Source organism: Triticum aestivum, chromosome 1A (genome assembly GCF_018294505.1).
Source record: "Triticum aestivum cultivar Chinese Spring chromosome 1A, IWGSC CS RefSeq v2.1, whole genome shotgun sequence".
Classification (NCBI taxonomy): Eukaryota; Viridiplantae; Streptophyta; class Magnoliopsida; order Poales; family Poaceae; genus Triticum; species Triticum aestivum.
In genome coordinates, this window is record NC_057794.1 from 34,631,570 (window position 1) to 34,648,827 (window position 17,258).

The 17,258-nt window shown below is 41.7% G+C and overlaps 2 protein-coding genes across 2 annotated transcripts; both read left to right on the forward strand.

The window, feature by feature from the left end:
* Window positions 1-1,257: 1,257 nt before the first annotated feature.
* On the forward strand, window positions 1,258-2,199 carry LOC123188156 (defensin Tm-AMP-D1.2). The gene is made up of 2 exons (XM_044600203.1): window positions 1,258-1,480; window positions 1,584-2,199. The coding sequence occupies exons 1-2, from the start codon at window positions 1,417-1,419 to the stop codon at window positions 1,766-1,768; spliced, it is 249 nt and encodes an 82-aa protein (XP_044456138.1). The 5' UTR covers window positions 1,258-1,416; the 3' UTR covers window positions 1,769-2,199.
* A 2,114-nt stretch (window positions 2,200-4,313) lies between these two features.
* LOC123188145 (defensin-like protein CAL1) lies at window positions 4,314-5,114 on the forward strand. Its single transcript, XM_044600192.1, has 2 exons — window positions 4,314-4,543; window positions 4,627-5,114. Exons 1-2 carry the CDS (start codon window positions 4,480-4,482, stop codon window positions 4,809-4,811), a joined length of 249 nt encoding a protein of 82 aa, XP_044456127.1. The 5' UTR covers window positions 4,314-4,479; the 3' UTR covers window positions 4,812-5,114.
* Window positions 5,115-17,258: the final 12,144 nt, after the last annotated feature.

Here is a 17,258-nt window from a genome sequence, read left to right on the forward strand (position 1 = left end):
CAACCTTTTAATACCGGTTGGTGTCACCAACCGGTACTAAAGGGCTCCCTGCCCCCGGAGCTGGCTCGTGCCACGTGGTTGCCCTTTAGCACCGGTTCGTGCTGAACCGGTACTAAAGAGGGGGCCTTTAGTGCCCACACTTTAGTGCCGGTTACCGAACCGGCACTAAAGGGCCTTACGAACCGGTGCTATTGCCCGGTTCTGCACTAGTGAGCACAACTGGACAGGCTCTACTAGGTGTAGTTTCTGTGATCGGGATGAAACTATCAAGCACCTTTTCTTTGATTGCCCGTTGGCGAGGGTGTTGTGGCGCTCGGTGCAAATTGCCTTTAACATTACTCCTCCGAATTCGGTCATGTCGTTATTTGGAACGTGGCTTGTTGGGATAGAGCCCGAGACAGCTAGACAAATTCACGTAGGAGTATGTGCGTTGTTATGGGCAAGTTGGGACTGCAGAAATGATGTGGCTTTTAACAGAACAACAACTATTCATTTTTTGCAGGTTTTATTCCGGGCTACCGCGCTAATCCGTTTGTGGTCCTTACTCACTCCAACGGAGGCCAGGGAGCGTTTGGTTACTGGATCTGTCCGATGGAAGATGGTAGTGCGGGATATCTTCAACCGGTTTGGATGGCGGTCATGTAATAGGATAGGCGATTAGTTTACCTATCTCTCTTATGCCAGCCCGGTTGTGGCGTTTGGGTCTTTTTTTGCTTTTATAGCTCTTTGTGAGCCAGCTTTTATTTTGTTGCAAACTGCAAGACCTTGTAGGACTACTTTTTTATTCATTAATGTGGCTGTGCCCCCTTTTTGGAAAAAAAAAGCATACATCAGGCTTGCTTTTCCTTCTTAGGACCCAGCACTATATTCAGCAGGCCCGTGAGTGTTGCCTCAGGACCTTGATGGACGCTCTCCATGACCACCCACCAGTTTTGATGGAATCCAGCTATAATCTGTTCGGCCTGCCTGAAGAGCAGCATGTGACCTTGATGACCATTCATCGGTAAGGAAATCCACCAGTTTCGACATGGAAATGGAACGAAATAATGGACCTGGGTGGCAACGTGTAATGGGCCATTGCTCTCGTGCACGAGATCGTGGGGAGGTGGCAACCGCGCTTGTAAATCCAGCCCGTGAAACAACCACTAGCTCCCCAACTCCATCAGTTTGGGCATGGAATGAATTTAGTGGGTGCGGGTGGCAACGTGGATGGGTGCAGGTGAAGTGATGGAATCGAGAGAGCACCCACACTAATCTACCGTCTGCCTATATAAACCCCACTCTTTGCTCTCACTCGTGTCCATTCTCTCCACTCCATTCGCTTTGCTACTAGCTAACACAGCCACCCGTACATAGCACTAGCAGCAGCAGCAGGGCAGCTCCTCAGTCCAGTACGTGAGCAAGATCAGCAGATCGATGGCGCTCTCTCGTCGCAAGACCGCGTCCGCCCTCCTCCTGCTCTTCCTCCTCGTCGCCACGGGTACATGCCGCCTCCCATCCTCACTCTTAATTCCCAGCGAGATGTGATCTGTTTCCTGGATGACCCTTAGTTGCTTAATGTGGTTTGGTTGATGTGCATGCAGAGATGGGGACGACGACGACCAAGCTGGCGGAGGCGCGGGACTGCCTGTCGCAGAGCCACAAGTTCAAGGGCGCCTGCCTCAGCAGCAGCAACTGCGCCGCCGTCTGCCGCACCGAGAACTTCCCCGAGGGCGATTGCCACACGCCGCACTTCGCGCGCAAGTGCTTCTGCAAGAGGCCCTGCTAGGCCGCACGCTGGCCCCGCCCTGCCGGCCAGCGCCGAGACGTCCGATGCTACATCATCCGTGCCGTTAGCTAATAATTAGCTTATATCTGTTCTGTTGGTCGGTGCGTCCAGGTTCGTCAGTCAGTCGTACTAGTTCTTAACTAGATCATCCGTGCCGTAACTAGTTCTGTTCTGTTCATCGGTGCGTCCCTCTTAATCAGTAGGACAACTAATAAAGTAGAAAAATCAATCGGGGTCTCTGTAGTTTACTTCGCTGTACGCCGTGTTTATGCCTGATTTGTGTGTGGTGATGTAATAAATATGTTCGTTGTTTCAGCATGGATGGACTTGTGCAATGCATCCCCCTTTCCCCCCTGTCTCTGTGTAAGTGTGATCGTGTTCAAAGGCAAATGCTAGTATTATTGCTTGTGACTACTGCATTTTCATGTGACAAGACGTTTTTGGAAGCTGCATAAAGATTTCATTTGTATACATGAACAACTATAAGTTGAACGTAACCTTGTCAAAAATTTAACGCTAGATTGTAGGCCTTTTCTCTATTAAAAAATACCTTGTCAAAAGAAACCAAGTTTTCTTTTGAGAAAGAAAATAACATAGTAGAGCATTAACATGAGTACAACTTTTCTTTTACTAAAAGAAACAGCTTTATGTGCACTGGGATTTAATTAAACCAGCTGGTCTACAAATCACATTTTTCTACCTTTAATAAAAAAATATTACACATGAAAATCAGAAGAAGAAAAAAGATGCATAGACCACCATTTCCTTGGAAGAACAATTCCGCAAAAGCCCTCCAGAGTCTAACCGTACAGAGATATTTTGGTAAAGCGCTCTGGATACTCCTCCTAGTAATAAGGATGTGCCGTTGACTTAGCGTGGGGTAGGAGGATGGATATAAATCCATCCAATCACACACTATAAGCAGAGACAATGTAAGATTGTAAGATGTTTCAAGAGTTGCTTGAAAAAAATTCTTAAACAACGATACTTTTTTTAGGTGACTAAGTAAGCATTTATGCTACACAAATAAATACTGGTGCTTTATAAAAAACAGGTTCATTTTTACAAGCACCTATATAAATACTTTGTGTTGCACATGGGCTAGCACACACCACAAGGCAGGCATCATGATCTGCTCACAATTGGGACAAACCTTATGGGCCCTCATGAGTTACATGTGTCCCATATGCCGAAGTTTTTTTCAGTGGTATACTTTTATATTTTATTTTTTAGACAAAATTTTATATTCTTTTAAGTTATTGTAGTCATGTGACCCACAATTTTTATTTAGCGCTCATTTTAGAACGACAGGGAGATCATCCTATTTTTGTGCCTTGTGCTACAAATAGAGCCTATAACACAATATTGACCGTCCCAATAACTCCCGTACCCTCCTCACTCGCGAAACTATCACAAAAACTATATCTCACTTACGGTGAGTTATTGCAAGTGCTCTCTCAGAGAGCTCTTGATTTGGGTCAGCCCGCCTAGGAACCGAGGGTGGGGACGGTATTTGCTTAAAGCCTTTTCGCGCGGGTTCTTTTCATGTGGTTTTATTTGGGAATCGGCTTCTCATCCATTTTAGTGTTTTTCTTGAGGTCTTGCCTTTTTTCTCCTTTTTAGAACTTTTTTCCTGTTTATTTGTTATTTATTTTCTGTTCCTTTTTTCTCTTTCCTTTCCTTTCTCTCTTTATTCCCGGTTCTAATTTTTTTGTTCATCATCTATTAAAAACAAGTACATCGTCTATTTAAGAAAAAAAATGCATATCTGAACATGCTATCGTGTATTTAAAACAATTCCAATGTGTATTAAAAATGGTAACCATGTATGTATTAAAATGTATAGAGTGTACTTTAAAAATGTTCCAGTATATTAAAATATGTTCATCGTGTAGCCCATCTTGCTTCAAAAATGAATGCTCATATTTAAAAAAACATCAATGAATATTTTAAAAGGGTTCGGTGTATTATTTAAAAAATCACCATGTACTAAAAATCCTAGGTCAGATTTGTAGCTAAGTCCAAGATCATTTGGTTACTTATGATAACCGTAGCTGACGGGCTGGATCATATCATACGCGGATTCACGCACCCTCCCATGCATCTGCTTCTGACATGTGCACGTATGAATCTGCTTCTCATCGCATGGAGTGACTAGGCGTACAGTAGGCTCGGTTTGCGTACAGCCTTGATGGCCGCTCCACAGCCACGCATCGGGTGAAGCTGAGCAGCATGTGACCTCGACGATCCCCGGCTCGCTAGAATCCAACGACGGGCCATTCATCGGTAAGGAAATCGAGCCCGTGAAATGACCACTCCCTCAGTCCTACTTACTACTACGCTACTTTCGGAATCGAATGAAGTTATTGGACGTGGGGGGTGGCAACGTGGAATGGCCCCGCCCTGCCCTGCTACTGTGCATATGCATGTGCAGTGTGGGTGAGCAGCAATTGCATGCTCTGCTCCTGTAGGCTGTACTGGATCTAGGTTAGCAGCAATTATATCCAAAAGGACACTACGCTTTGTTAAGCCCACGGCTTAAACACCCATTAATCTGCCGTCTGCCTATATAAACCCCACCAGCCCAGCCCACTCTTCGCTTCTCAGTTCTCACTCACCGCTGTCCATTCTTCTCCATTCGCTTTGCTAACACAGTCCCCAGTAGCAGCAGCAGCAGGACAGCTCAGTCTCGGGTGAAGCTGAGCAGATCGATGGCGCTCTCTCGTCGCATGGCTGCGTCCGCCCTCCTGCTGCTGGTCCTCCTCGTCGCCACAGGTACGCCCCGCCTCTCACTCATCCCACCCAGCGAGCTGTGGTTTGCTCTTTTACTTATCGTGGTTTCGTTGATGTGCATGCAGAGATGGGGGCGACGACGGTCAAGCTGGCTGAGGCGCGGGACTGCCTGTCCCAGAGCCACAAGTTCAAGGGCGCCTGCCTCAGCAGCAGCAACTGCGCCGCCGTCTGCCGCACCGAGAACTTCCCCGACGGGGAGTGCCACACGCACAACTTCGCCCGCAAGTGCTTCTGCAAGAGGGCCTGCTAGCCCGCCTGCTCGATCGCCCCGGCCGCCCTGCCGGCCAGCGCCGCCACGTCCGATGCTAGCTAGCTGTTAGATCGTCCGTGCCTTTTGGTAGATCTGTTCGTCAGTCCGTTCCCGTTCGTCACTAGTAGCTGTTCGTGTGGCTGTCTCCCGTAATAAAGTACGAAATCAACCGGGGTCTCGGTAGTTTGGTTCGCAGCACGTCGTGTTTGTCGCTGCTTTGTGTGGTAATGTAATATGGTCCTTGTTTCAGTATGGACGGACGTGTGCACTGCATCTAAATCTGAGGATGGTTTCATACTTAAACCATACTTGAACCATGCCTACATGTATCTCTCAAAACCATACTTAAACCATGCCCGTTTAGTGTCATTTTCAACCCAACCAAAATTAGATCCTCTATTTTTTTCACCCAAACAAATTTAAATTAATACATAACCATGGGTTTAAACCCAATACATAACTATGGATTTGCTTCAATGTATATATGATTGCACAAATCGACATGTTAAGAAGCAAATGACATAAAAAAGGCATAAGTGCATCTGCAACAGTTTGGGAACAAAGTTATCGTTGAGATACAGTCAACACACAGTAAGAGTTAAAAAGACAATGCCCACGATTGAACAAGTGTATTAAAACCAATTGCTTAGTTAAAGCACAAGCAAACACATTCGATTTGCATGTGGTATTTCCCCATAATACAGAATTACATAGTGCATCGCAGCATGTACGCGGATCAAAGATACTCGTTGTCGATGCGTCCTTACTTATTGCACATAACCAATGCCCAGAAACCGGTTTGGATCCATAGTTTATAGCCATTAATAACCAAATTGTTTAAGCCCATAACCAACTATACCCAAATTGGTTTCTTCACATACCTAAACCAAAACCAAACTAAAAAAGATTCAACCCAATAAAATCTGAACCAATCAAACCCAAAGTAAGAACCGAACTGTTTCATCCAGTTTTTTAATAACCATTCTCAGGTTTAACTGCATCTCCCTCTGTCTCTACTAAATCAGCATCTTCAAAGAGAACTGCTATTATTGTGACTACCGCATTTTTATCTGACGAAATGTGCTTGGATGCTGGGTGAACATTTCATTTGTACACATGAACAACTAAAAAAGCTAAGTTGTTTGTACGAACTTTCTTTTATCAGGAAAAAATACCTTGTATCTATTCAGATTTTATTAAACTTGCTCTACAAATCGTATTTTCTACTTTCAAATAATATAAAGTTTGGACATTAAAAAATAACACATGCGTAGACAACCATTTCCTTGGAAGGACAATCGGGACTGCACAAGCCTCCACTGTTCAACCGTATGGAAACATTTGGGTAAAGCGTCCTCGATGCTCCTCCAAGTGATAAGGATACATCGGTGACTCATCGTGGGGTCCCAGAGGGCAACAGAGAATGAACGCACGTCCATCCAATCACACACTAAGAACGTGTACAATGCAAGCTGTTTATATATAGAGGTACTTGTAAAACATAAACCGTCTTTTCTTATGCATCGGTGCTTTTTTTATGGCATAGCTGCCCAAGCAAGTGATAATGCTATGCAAGTAATCAGCGATGCTTCAAAAAAGACCCATTCGTTTTTACAAGCACCTCCCTAGGTACGTTGCATTGTACATGACCTAACAGAGATCGCGAGGGCAGGCAGAGCGATCTGACAAAAGAACAAACCCTCTGTGCCCTCATAAGTTCCACGTGCTTCGTATGTTGTATGCACCTACTTCCATGTTCTTCCTTTTTTTTTCTTTTAGTGGACCACTTTTGTGTTCTATGAATTGGTCGCGTGATCCACAATTCCTATTTAGATGAAGAGCAACAAGGAGCTCCAACAATTTGTTATGATAACACCTATTTGCCCATGTTTCGCACAGGGCGCCCCTCAACTAGGCCGACCAAATGGCGAGACACTAGAGCGAGCGGTTTTTTAGGCGTTTTTTGTTTTGGTCTGTTTTCTATTCAACTAAAAACATGGAAAACTATTTTCGGAAGTGAAGATTTTTAGCAAATGTGATCTTTTACAAAAAATTAATATTTGAGAACAATTTTTGAGCAAACGCCAAAAAAATTGGAAAATCTTGAAAAAAAATTATTAAAATGTACAAATATTTTAAATGCGAAATTCTTGGGAATTTGGAATTTCAAAACATTTTTTGAAATATAATTTTTAAATTTCAAAGAACTTTGAATTTTCTGAAGAAAAAAAATTAGAAACTAAAGAACATAAAACAAGACCGGCTTCTCAAAACCGATAAAAGGTGGACATTCTCAAAACCAGGATTCCAGTAGCTAACTAAAATGTCAGCCAAACTCATATCACTCGGTGGCTTGTCAATGCGATTACCTGGCAATTTGACACAATAAATGTCAAATGGAAATTGCCATTTGACACCTTCTGCTTTTTTTTCATGATAATACGTGTCTCAGTAATAAAATAAAGATTTAATTACAAGCCATGTAAATATCGACATTACAGAACTGTAAAGATAGGATAATTCTATGAAAAAAAGAAAAAACAGCGCTTGGCCCTGCTTCGACTAGAGCCTGAAACACAGCAGGGCCCGTGTCACTCTTTGCTCGTAGAAAAAACGTAGCTACACGAACGCTGCTATACTTCGCAAAAGCTATAAATCGCTTGTTGCCAAACGTATCGTAGCCTCACCAACAAGGAGCAGTCTTTGGAAGTTTCTAGAAACAGGTGCAGATTGCTCTTAGAACCTTATGTGTAGTGTTTTTATTCTTTGTTTTTCTCTAATTGTTTTGTTTTTTTACTTTTTTTTGCCTGGTCTTCCTAGGTTTTGAACTAAAGAATTCAAAAAAATAATGTGCGGAAAATGTTACTTTCTTCCACAAGAGACACAGACTTAGCTTCTCATGGAGGCACAACTTTGCTTTCACAAGAGGCGCAACTGTGCCTCCTAAAAGGGGAAAACACGTTTATTTCCTTCTGCAAAAAAAAAAAAGATTTGCTGCTTGTGGAGGCACATGTTTACTTCCTTGTGCCTCTTGGAAAAGGCAAAAACATGTTCTTTTCTTTCACGAGAGTCACATATTTGCTTCTCGTAGAGACATAAGTTTGCTTCACGGGAGGCACAGTTAAGCCTTCCGAAAAAGAAAATGAAACACGTTTTTTCTTACGCGAGAGGCACATATTTGCTTCTCATGGAGGCACGTGTTTACTTCGCGAGAGGCGCAACTGTAACTCTCAGAAAAAAGAATAAAATCCATTTTTTTTCTTTCGCGAGAAGCACATATTTATTGTGCGAAAAAAATGTTATTTTTTTTCACGAGAGACACAGACTTGCTTCTTATGGAGGCACAACTTTGCTTCCACGAGAGGCGCAGCTGAGCCTCCTGAAAGGGAAAAAACACGTTTATTTCCTTCTGCAAAAGAAAGATTTGCTGCTCATGAAGGCACTTGTTTGCTTCCATGTGCCTCTTGGAAAAGGCAAAAACATGTTCTTTTCTTTCGCGAGAGGCATATATTTGCTTCTCATGGAGACATAAATTTGCTTCGCGGGAGGCACAGTTGTGCCTTTCAAAAAAGAAAACAAAACACGTTTTTTCTTACGCGAGAAGCATATATTTGCTTCTCATGGAAGCACATGTTTGCTTCGCGAGAGGCACAACTGTTAACTCTCAGAAAAAAGAATAAATTCATACTTCGGACTCAGGTTTTCTTTTCTTCCTTTTTCGTGGAAAAAAGTTCATCGAAACCTATTAACATGGGATCTAGTTTCGAAGATCTCGATGAGAGAAGTACAACGATGAAAATGGTTTGCAGTTTGAACGCGCGGTTTAATATTTTTTAAATTCTTGATTAACATTTTTTGAATACAAGATTAATATTTTCTGGTGCCTCTGGATGGGCAGAGGCCACCGGTACGGGCGGCTTGCCCCCCTTAACGGTCGTCTGCTTCCTACCACGCAATATACACCGAAAAGTTTTTGTTTCCTTACAAACAAGGGCCCAAGATTATGCATCGAACACCCTAAAGCTTTTGTTTCCTTACAAAGAAGGCCAAAATTAGAACAAGGCATGGGGATTTTAGCTGGAAATTTTGGCAGCATAACGCGTTAGGTAGCCAAAGATTTGAAGATCATAACAATTATGTATGGTATATTATAACTAAGATATCACATACATATGTGTGGGCAGAAATACAACTTGTGCGACCTCAATACTCCTAGCATCAATACTATGATTTTGATCTCTAAGAGCTAGCTACTTGCTACTCCAATGTGTGAGCTATCATTTGTTTGCTATATTTCACAATCCATCGTCATGGCTTGAGGCTTCATGACCACGACATCCGTCCTTCCCTTCTTCAGTCCACAACACAAGCTAAGGAGAACCAGCCATCAAGAGCAACCAAAAAGCATATGACTAGCTCAGATTTACACCATCCATCCATCTCCTCGTCCGCGTGTGTTGTGGCTCCAGGCCCCTACATAGGCAGAGAGACAAAGAGAGAACAAGATTAACTAATTGATCAGCGGCCAAGTTACAAGCTCTCCACACCACAGAATCAACACTACCAACAAAAACACAACCAAACAACTACAGAGGCACCGTAGTCGATCTCCTAGGAAGATGCTACAGCCACAAGAAGCATATTCTCAGCATTGTAGGAAAAAGCTACTGCCACAAGAAGAGTATTATTCTCAGAAAAAGCTACTGCCACAAGAAGACTATTATTCTCATAAAAGGCTACTGCCACATGCCTAAACATTGTCGTCTACAAACTAAACTCATCTAAGCTATCTTATAAACCAAAAAGTGGTTATTGGCAGGATGGTTTAAATCTCACACACTAGGAGGAAAACTCCAGTAAAAGGTTGCAATACTATATGCAAGATCACACAGGTATCCATGATTTCGGTACCCCGCAGAAAAACAGTAATAATAAACCCAAAAAAGTACCAATATATGCATCTGGTTCGGCATAAGTTTGAAACAAGCAACATGTCACTTGCTGCACTATCATAGAAAGCAACAGAGGCCTTAGATTCAACTATTTTTCATGTTTTCTCTTAGAAGAGAGTCCCCTTCCTTTCAACACGGTAACTATAACTCCAAAACCGAATCCTAAATATACATCACTATGCCAAAGCATTTCAAAGACACATGCTGCAATTTGTCATACTATTATCAGTTTACGATCGACAACACACTACGAGGTCAAAAACAGTAGCATAATATTCATCACAGTTATTGTGACAGTGATTATCCAACTAGTGAAGGCAGCAGAGTTTCATTTATGTAGTACCTTGGATGTTCTTCATGAGCCAAGGTCAATCCTGGAGGCCACCGGGCAGAGCATGTCATTGAGGTCTGGAAACAAGAAAGATAAATTCCCTGATATTTCCTGTCGAAAATAGTATGCATTATGCACTGTGGTGAATGTGCAATGAGGACCCTTTCATCCTATATTTTACAGCTACACGACCTAAATAGTATGCATTATGCACTGTGGCGAATGTGCAATGAGAACCCTTTCATCCTATATTTTACAGCTACACAACCTGACTACGATAACAACAACAACAACAACAACAAAGCCATTAGTCCCAAACAAGTTGGGGTAGGCTAGAGGTGAAACCCATAAAAGACCAGTCACTACCGTAACACTTGCACAAGAAAAAGAAAACATCAAATGGAGCATATCAATACTTCAGAAAGGCTAATATGAAACCTGTAGAACAACAGAAGAAATCAAATTACACATATCAAACCACTACCACAGACCATAAGCACTGATCATCGCCTCAATAGATGGAGCAAAGCACAGGCTAGATCCCAAAGAAGACAGAGGAAGGCGAGACCAGAGACTCACCTAAGTGGTGATAACCAAGGAGGTAGTTGTCCGAGCTGGCAGCATGGATACTGGGCGACAACCCCTCCGTCTCATCAGCGCCAGAAGCAAGACAACCATGAAGACAACCACCAGGTAGCGCCAGAACCACATGGCGACCTCCTTCTCAACCGAGTCGCTTACATGAATGACATTCCTGGATGATGCAGATAACAAGTTTTAGAATGACATTCCTGGTCTCAAATATACAGGACCAAGAACCATACATTTTGATCTATAACTCAAGCAGTAGCATAACAAGGAGCAAAACCATATATTTTGATCTGTAGCTCAAATCTGAACAATTCTAACTTTCAAGAAAATGCCAAAGCAGCCAGCTTTACCTATGACAACATAAATTAGCTAAAAAGGAGACAAAATGAAGATACCCATCCATTGTAACATAAGTTGGTGAAAATAAGAAGGCACATACACAAAAACCAAGTGTCGGCTGCGTTTGTGCGTTACACTATTTTCTTGACAAACTACCAAAGTACTAAAGAGAGGGGGATCAAAATAAAACAAAAGGACCAGAGTAGTTCACAAGCAGTTCCAAAGGCTCTTAACACCACTTTGTCATCCAAAAGATTAGACGAGAAAGGAAACATTTGATTAGTTGGGGGGCTTAGTTTATTTGCCGCAACCATGTATGGACAGATAACCACCCAACAAGCAAACCCCTCCCCAAGGCTCGAAGCCCAACATCACAACACGTCTTTGGCGCAATGGCCGGGCACCACACAGCATGGTGTCTAAGGAGGAGACTAGGTAGTTACCTGAACCACAGCATGGCAGTTGCCGCACAGTGAACTGCTGTCAGGAGCTCATTGTCAAGTCATGCACCCGCAAGTCGATTTTGGTGACAGAAGAAGGTGCAATCATTGGCGCTGTCACCTGTCCAATTATATACAGCAAAAAAAGATCAGTTCTTTCTCATTAAATCATCCAGCAAGACAATGAGGTATGGAACACACAACCAAATCATTAACTTTGCAACAGCTCAATCTCCATGCTAAGAGAGTATCCTTGCCTCTCCTAGTGAGTACATAAATATACATGGCATCCCCAGGTTTCAGATTCTAATGTCTATCACAAACAGGATGCATCCAGCAGATTTGCATGCCTTGCCTGCAATCCCAGAGAAGATAGAGGAAGGTGAGACCAGGGACTCACCTAAGTGGTGATAACCAAGGAGGAAGTTGTGGGAGCTGACAGCAAGGATACTAGGCGACAACCCCGCCGTCTTATTAGCGCCAGAAGCAAGGAGATCGCGACGACAACCACCAGGTAGCGCCAGAACCACATGGCGATCTCCTTCTCAACTGAGTCGCTTACATGAATTGACGTACCTGGTTGATGCAGATAACAAGTTTCAGAATATCACAATATATGTAAAGCAAATTTTAGAATGACATTCCTAGTCAATATACATGACCACGAACTATACATTTTGATCTATAACTCAAACAGTAACATAACCAGGACCAAGAACGATCCATTTTGATCTATAACTCAAACAGTAGCATAACCAGGAGCAAGAACCATATATTTTGATATGTAACTCAAATCTGAACAATTCTATCTTTTGAGAAAATGCCAAAGCAACCAGCTATACCTAAGACGATACAACTTAGCTAAAAAAGGAGACAAAACGAAGATACCCATCCATTCTACCATAAGCTGGTGAAAATAAGAAGGCACAAACACATAAACCAAGTCTCGACTATGCCTGCACCATAACACCATTTTCTTGACAAACTACCAAAATACCAAAGAGAGGGGTATCAAAATAAAACAAAAAGACAAAAGTAGTGCACAAGTAGTTCCAAAAGCTCTTAATATAACTTCTTCATCCAAAAGATAGCCGAGAAAGGGAACATTTGATTAGTTGGGGGGCCTAGTTTATTTGCTACAACCATGTATGGCCAGATGAGCACCCCACAAGCAAACCTCTACCCAGAAAGTACCAAGGATTGAAGTTGAAGATCACAACACGTCTTTGGCAAGATGGCCGGGCACCACACGGCATGGTGTCTAAGGAGTAGACTGGGCAGTTACCTGAACCACAGCATGGCGGTTGCTGCACAGTGAGCTCACTGCCATGGAGAGAACTGATGTTAGGTTCCCATTGTCAAGTCATGCACCCGCAAGTCCATATCGAGAACAGAAGGTGCAAGCATTGGCGTTGTCACCTGTCCAATTACATACAGCAAAAAAGATCAGTTATTTCTCATTAAAGCATCCAACAAGACAATGAGGTAGGGAACAAATTAACTTTGCAACTACTCAATCTCCATGCTTCTAATAAACCTCACTTCTAAACTATACATCATGCACTAGCCAGAAACAATTAGAGTGGGAATGATTTCTCAAGTAGGGCGTGCACAAAGCACACAAACTGCAATAGTTTGTTGCTCGTAGTGGTGATAGCATGCATAATAGACACTACTATTAATTCTTTGAATGGGAGGATGGAGCCAAGTGTTCCGTTTAAAGGCACCGATGATTGTGTCAGTGGTGCTAAATGAAAACTCGTATTACATGTGTATAAGAAAGATCATATCCTGTTTGCATTCAATAATGCTAATAGATCAGAATGCTCAGGTCGCTCATGTCGCTTTTGCCTGCTGAACCTATCTAGGATCACTTACTCCATCAGGGACGTACTGTAAGGATTCACACCAACGGCAAAAGAAATTTTCCAAGAAGACAGGGAAGCCAGGGGAACAAAATGGCGTTCTACATGAACAGCTTGATATGATTGTTGGTACAAAATGGAATTCTAAACGAACAAAAGACGGCAGAAACACATATCCACAAGAATTAGAGAGACCCTAATCTCACAAAATTGGGATGCTTCAGGGTAAAACAAAAGATACGACAAACTATTATTTCTGAATAGAAAAAACAGCGCTTGTCCCTGCTTTGACTAGAGCCTGAAACACAGCAGGGCCCGTGTCACTCTTTGCTCGTAGAAAAAATGTAGCTACACGAACGCTGCTATACTTCGCAAAAGCTATAAATCGCTTATTGCCAAACGAATCGTAGCCTCACCAACAAGGAGCAGTCTTTGGAAGTTTCTAGAAACAGGTGCAGATTGCTCTTAGAACCTTATGTGTAGTGTTTTTATTCTTTGTTTTTCTTTAATTGTTTTGTTTCGTTTTTTCTTTTATTTTTTCTTTCAGATTTTCCCTTCCCTTTTTTATTAATTTCTTTTTTAAAATACCTGTTGAACAATTTAAGTATATAGATTGAGCATTTTTCATATCCACGTTGAACAATTATCTAAATACATGTTGAACATTAGCAAAATACACACTGAATTTTGTGAGTATGCAGTGAACATTTCTAACCACGGGCTTATACCTTTTCCAAAAATATCATCTACATTTGTCTAAAACGTGCAAAGAAAATTAAGGGTTGCAACATTTCTTTTAAAGAGAATAAACATTTTTTTGTGTGTGATATGAATCTTTTACGGAAACTATACAAAGAAAGTTTTACTTTCATGAACATTTTCATAAACACAAATTTTACGTGTCAATATTTTCATAAACATACTTTTCTACAAACAACACAAACAATTGTTTTACATTTCATGAACCTTTTTGGAAAATATAATCTTCATATATTTTTTGAAGACATGATAATTTTCAAAATATTATGGGTAATTCTGAATTTAACTAAAATATTTTTAAATCACGATGAATGTTGTTAGAAGTTGAAGTAAAGTATTTTTTGTAAGAATAACGAACAGAACAAACTACTTAACAGGAAAACGAATCAAATCAATGACGACCTCCTGGGCCAGCCCACTATGGGCTCCCACTTAGGCAACACTACGCTGCAGCTTGACGTGAGCGCCCTATAGACATGCCTGCTATACGTCGTTTAGCAATGTCCGCACTTACGACGCCTTTTACGTCATAAAGAGAGCAACTAATTAAGCGGCATCCTTTGCGGGAGCCCATCAAGGGTCACTCAGCTACCACCATGTGACGCGTTTTGGGTGCTTCCTTGAGATTCTTTTTTTATTTTTCTATATGTGTTTTTGGATTTTAGATTTTTTTTTTGTTTTTTACTTTTTTTTGCCTGGTCTTCCTAGGTTTCGGACTAAAGAAATCAAAAAATAATAATGTGCAGAAAAATGTTACTTTCTTCCACGAGAGACACAGACTTGCTTGTCATGGAGGCACAACTTTGCTTTCACGAGAGGCGCAGCTGTGCCTCCTAAAAGGGGAAAACACGTTTATTTCCTTCTGCAAAAGAAAGATTTGCTGCTTGTGGAGGCACATGTTTACTTCCTTGTGCCTCTTGAAAAAGGTAAAAACATGTTTTTTTTCACGAGAGGCACATATTTGCTTCTCGTAGAGACATAAGTTTGCTTCACGGGAGGCACAGTTGCGCCTTTCGAAAAAGGAAATGAAACACATTTTTTCTTACACGAGAGGCACATATTTGCTTCTCATGGAGGCACGTGTTTGCTTCGTGAGAGGCACAACTGTAACTCTCAGAAGAAAGAATAAAATTTATTTTTTTCTTTCACGAGAAGCACATATTTGCTTCTCATGTAGGCATAGTTTTGCTTTCGTGAGAGGCACTGTTGTGCCTCTAGTAAACAAAAAAACGTGTTTTTTTCATTCATGAGAGGCACAAATTTTCTTCTCGTAGAGGCACAGATTTACTTCCGTGAGAGGCCAAATGCGTTTTTTTCTTCCGCAAGAGGCACAAATTTGCTTTTCCTAAAGGCATAAATTTGCTTTCGCGAAAGGCACAGCTGAGCCTTTCTGAAAAGGAAAAAAGTGAGAAAAATCATACTTTGGACTCAGGTTTTCTTTTCTTCCTTTTTCGTGGAAAAAAGTTCGTCGAAACCTATTAATATGGGTTCTAGTTTTAAAGATTTCGATGCGAGAAGTACAACGATGAAAATGGTTTACAATTTGAACACGCGCTTTAATAGATAAAATGTTTTAAATAAATAAATATATCAAAAAAAACTCCAAGGTTGCGACAAATAACGTACATATAGACACCACTTTTTTTTTTGAGGAAATGCCATCATGGCTAGTTTTATTTCATCTCAAATAACGAAAAATCATCCAAAATAAAGCTATGGATAAAAAGGGGAGGATTGTCCGTCCACACACCCGGAGGATCAACCCTAGCCCTTCTAGCCAGCTCATGAGCCACGCGATTCGAATCACGCGCACAATGCTCAAAACTAACATGGCCAAAATTATTACAAATCTCAAAGCAATCATTAAGAATAGGGGCCGCTACTGAATTAACTGCTCCTTGATTAATCTCCTTGACCAATTCTGCACAATCTGTGTGAACTAGCAGTTTATGAATACCCAGAGAATCTGCAAGTTGCAGACCCTTCTTCATAGCCATAGCTTCGGCTGTATATGCATCAATTGTTTTACCCATATAGGAGACCTCAGCTGCAATAAAATCGCCAGCATCATCTCTCAAGATCGTGCCAATGGAAGCAGTACTCCCTTCATACTCAAATGATGCATCTATATTCAGCTTGACTGTACCCTGCGGTGGTTTAGCCCACATTATCTCTCTTGCCGGAAGTTGAACAGTGCCCGCCCGACAAAAGTTAAGAGTAAGAGCTTGTATTGATAAGGCAGAACGTTCAGGTTCAGATATCTTTTCTCCTTTTGCATACTGTCCCCTTTCCCACCATAGGAACCAACTGGCCACCGCAATCAAACATGATACAGGGATTTGAGCAAGATATAGTGGGTCATCAATCGAAGTACAAATCAGCTCCTCCAGTACAGCTGAACCGGCCCTATCAACATTCAGAGTTCTTTCAACTTTTTTCTAATAAACCCAGATTTTCCCAAACCATCTGCGCTCGGGCACATTCAAATAAAGCATGCCGAATGTCTTCAATATACACCTGACACACAGGACATGCAGTATGAATTTTCATATGCTTGTTAGTAAGAATAGATTTACATTGAATAGCACCATGTAGCGTTCGCCACACATGAACTTGACTTTCCCTGGGATTTTCAATTTCCATATTATTCTCCAAATTGGGTTAGCAGCCGAACCACCTTGTATGTTACTTCCTTCAAACTTTCTGCCATACCTACGGTTCCACTCAATGTAGTAGGCTGATCATACAGTAAAATTATGTGACATATAAACACCACTTATCGCAACTTGGGAAGTTGAAAGTGACCTTTGTGAGGGGTACCCTTAATTAGTGATTTCGTAGGTTTGAGACACGAGAGCTATGTCTCACATTCAGCGACACGGGGGAATGTCTAGCTGAAGCAACTACAGTAATTGGGCCGGCCCATTTCACACACAATTAAATAAAAAGGAGAAGGAAGAAAATGGGAGCATGAAGGATTGATCCATGGTCTCCAGAAGGATAGCTAGACCGCGTCAGCCTACTGTTTGTGATGATTAAATGGGTGCGACCTAGTTGAAGCGAGTCAAACCGGTTTTTTTTTCTTTTCTTTCTTTATTTTTCTTCTCCAGTTTTTTTATTCTTTTTGTATTTGTTTCTTTGTTTTTCCATTTCCTTTTTTCTATGGTTTC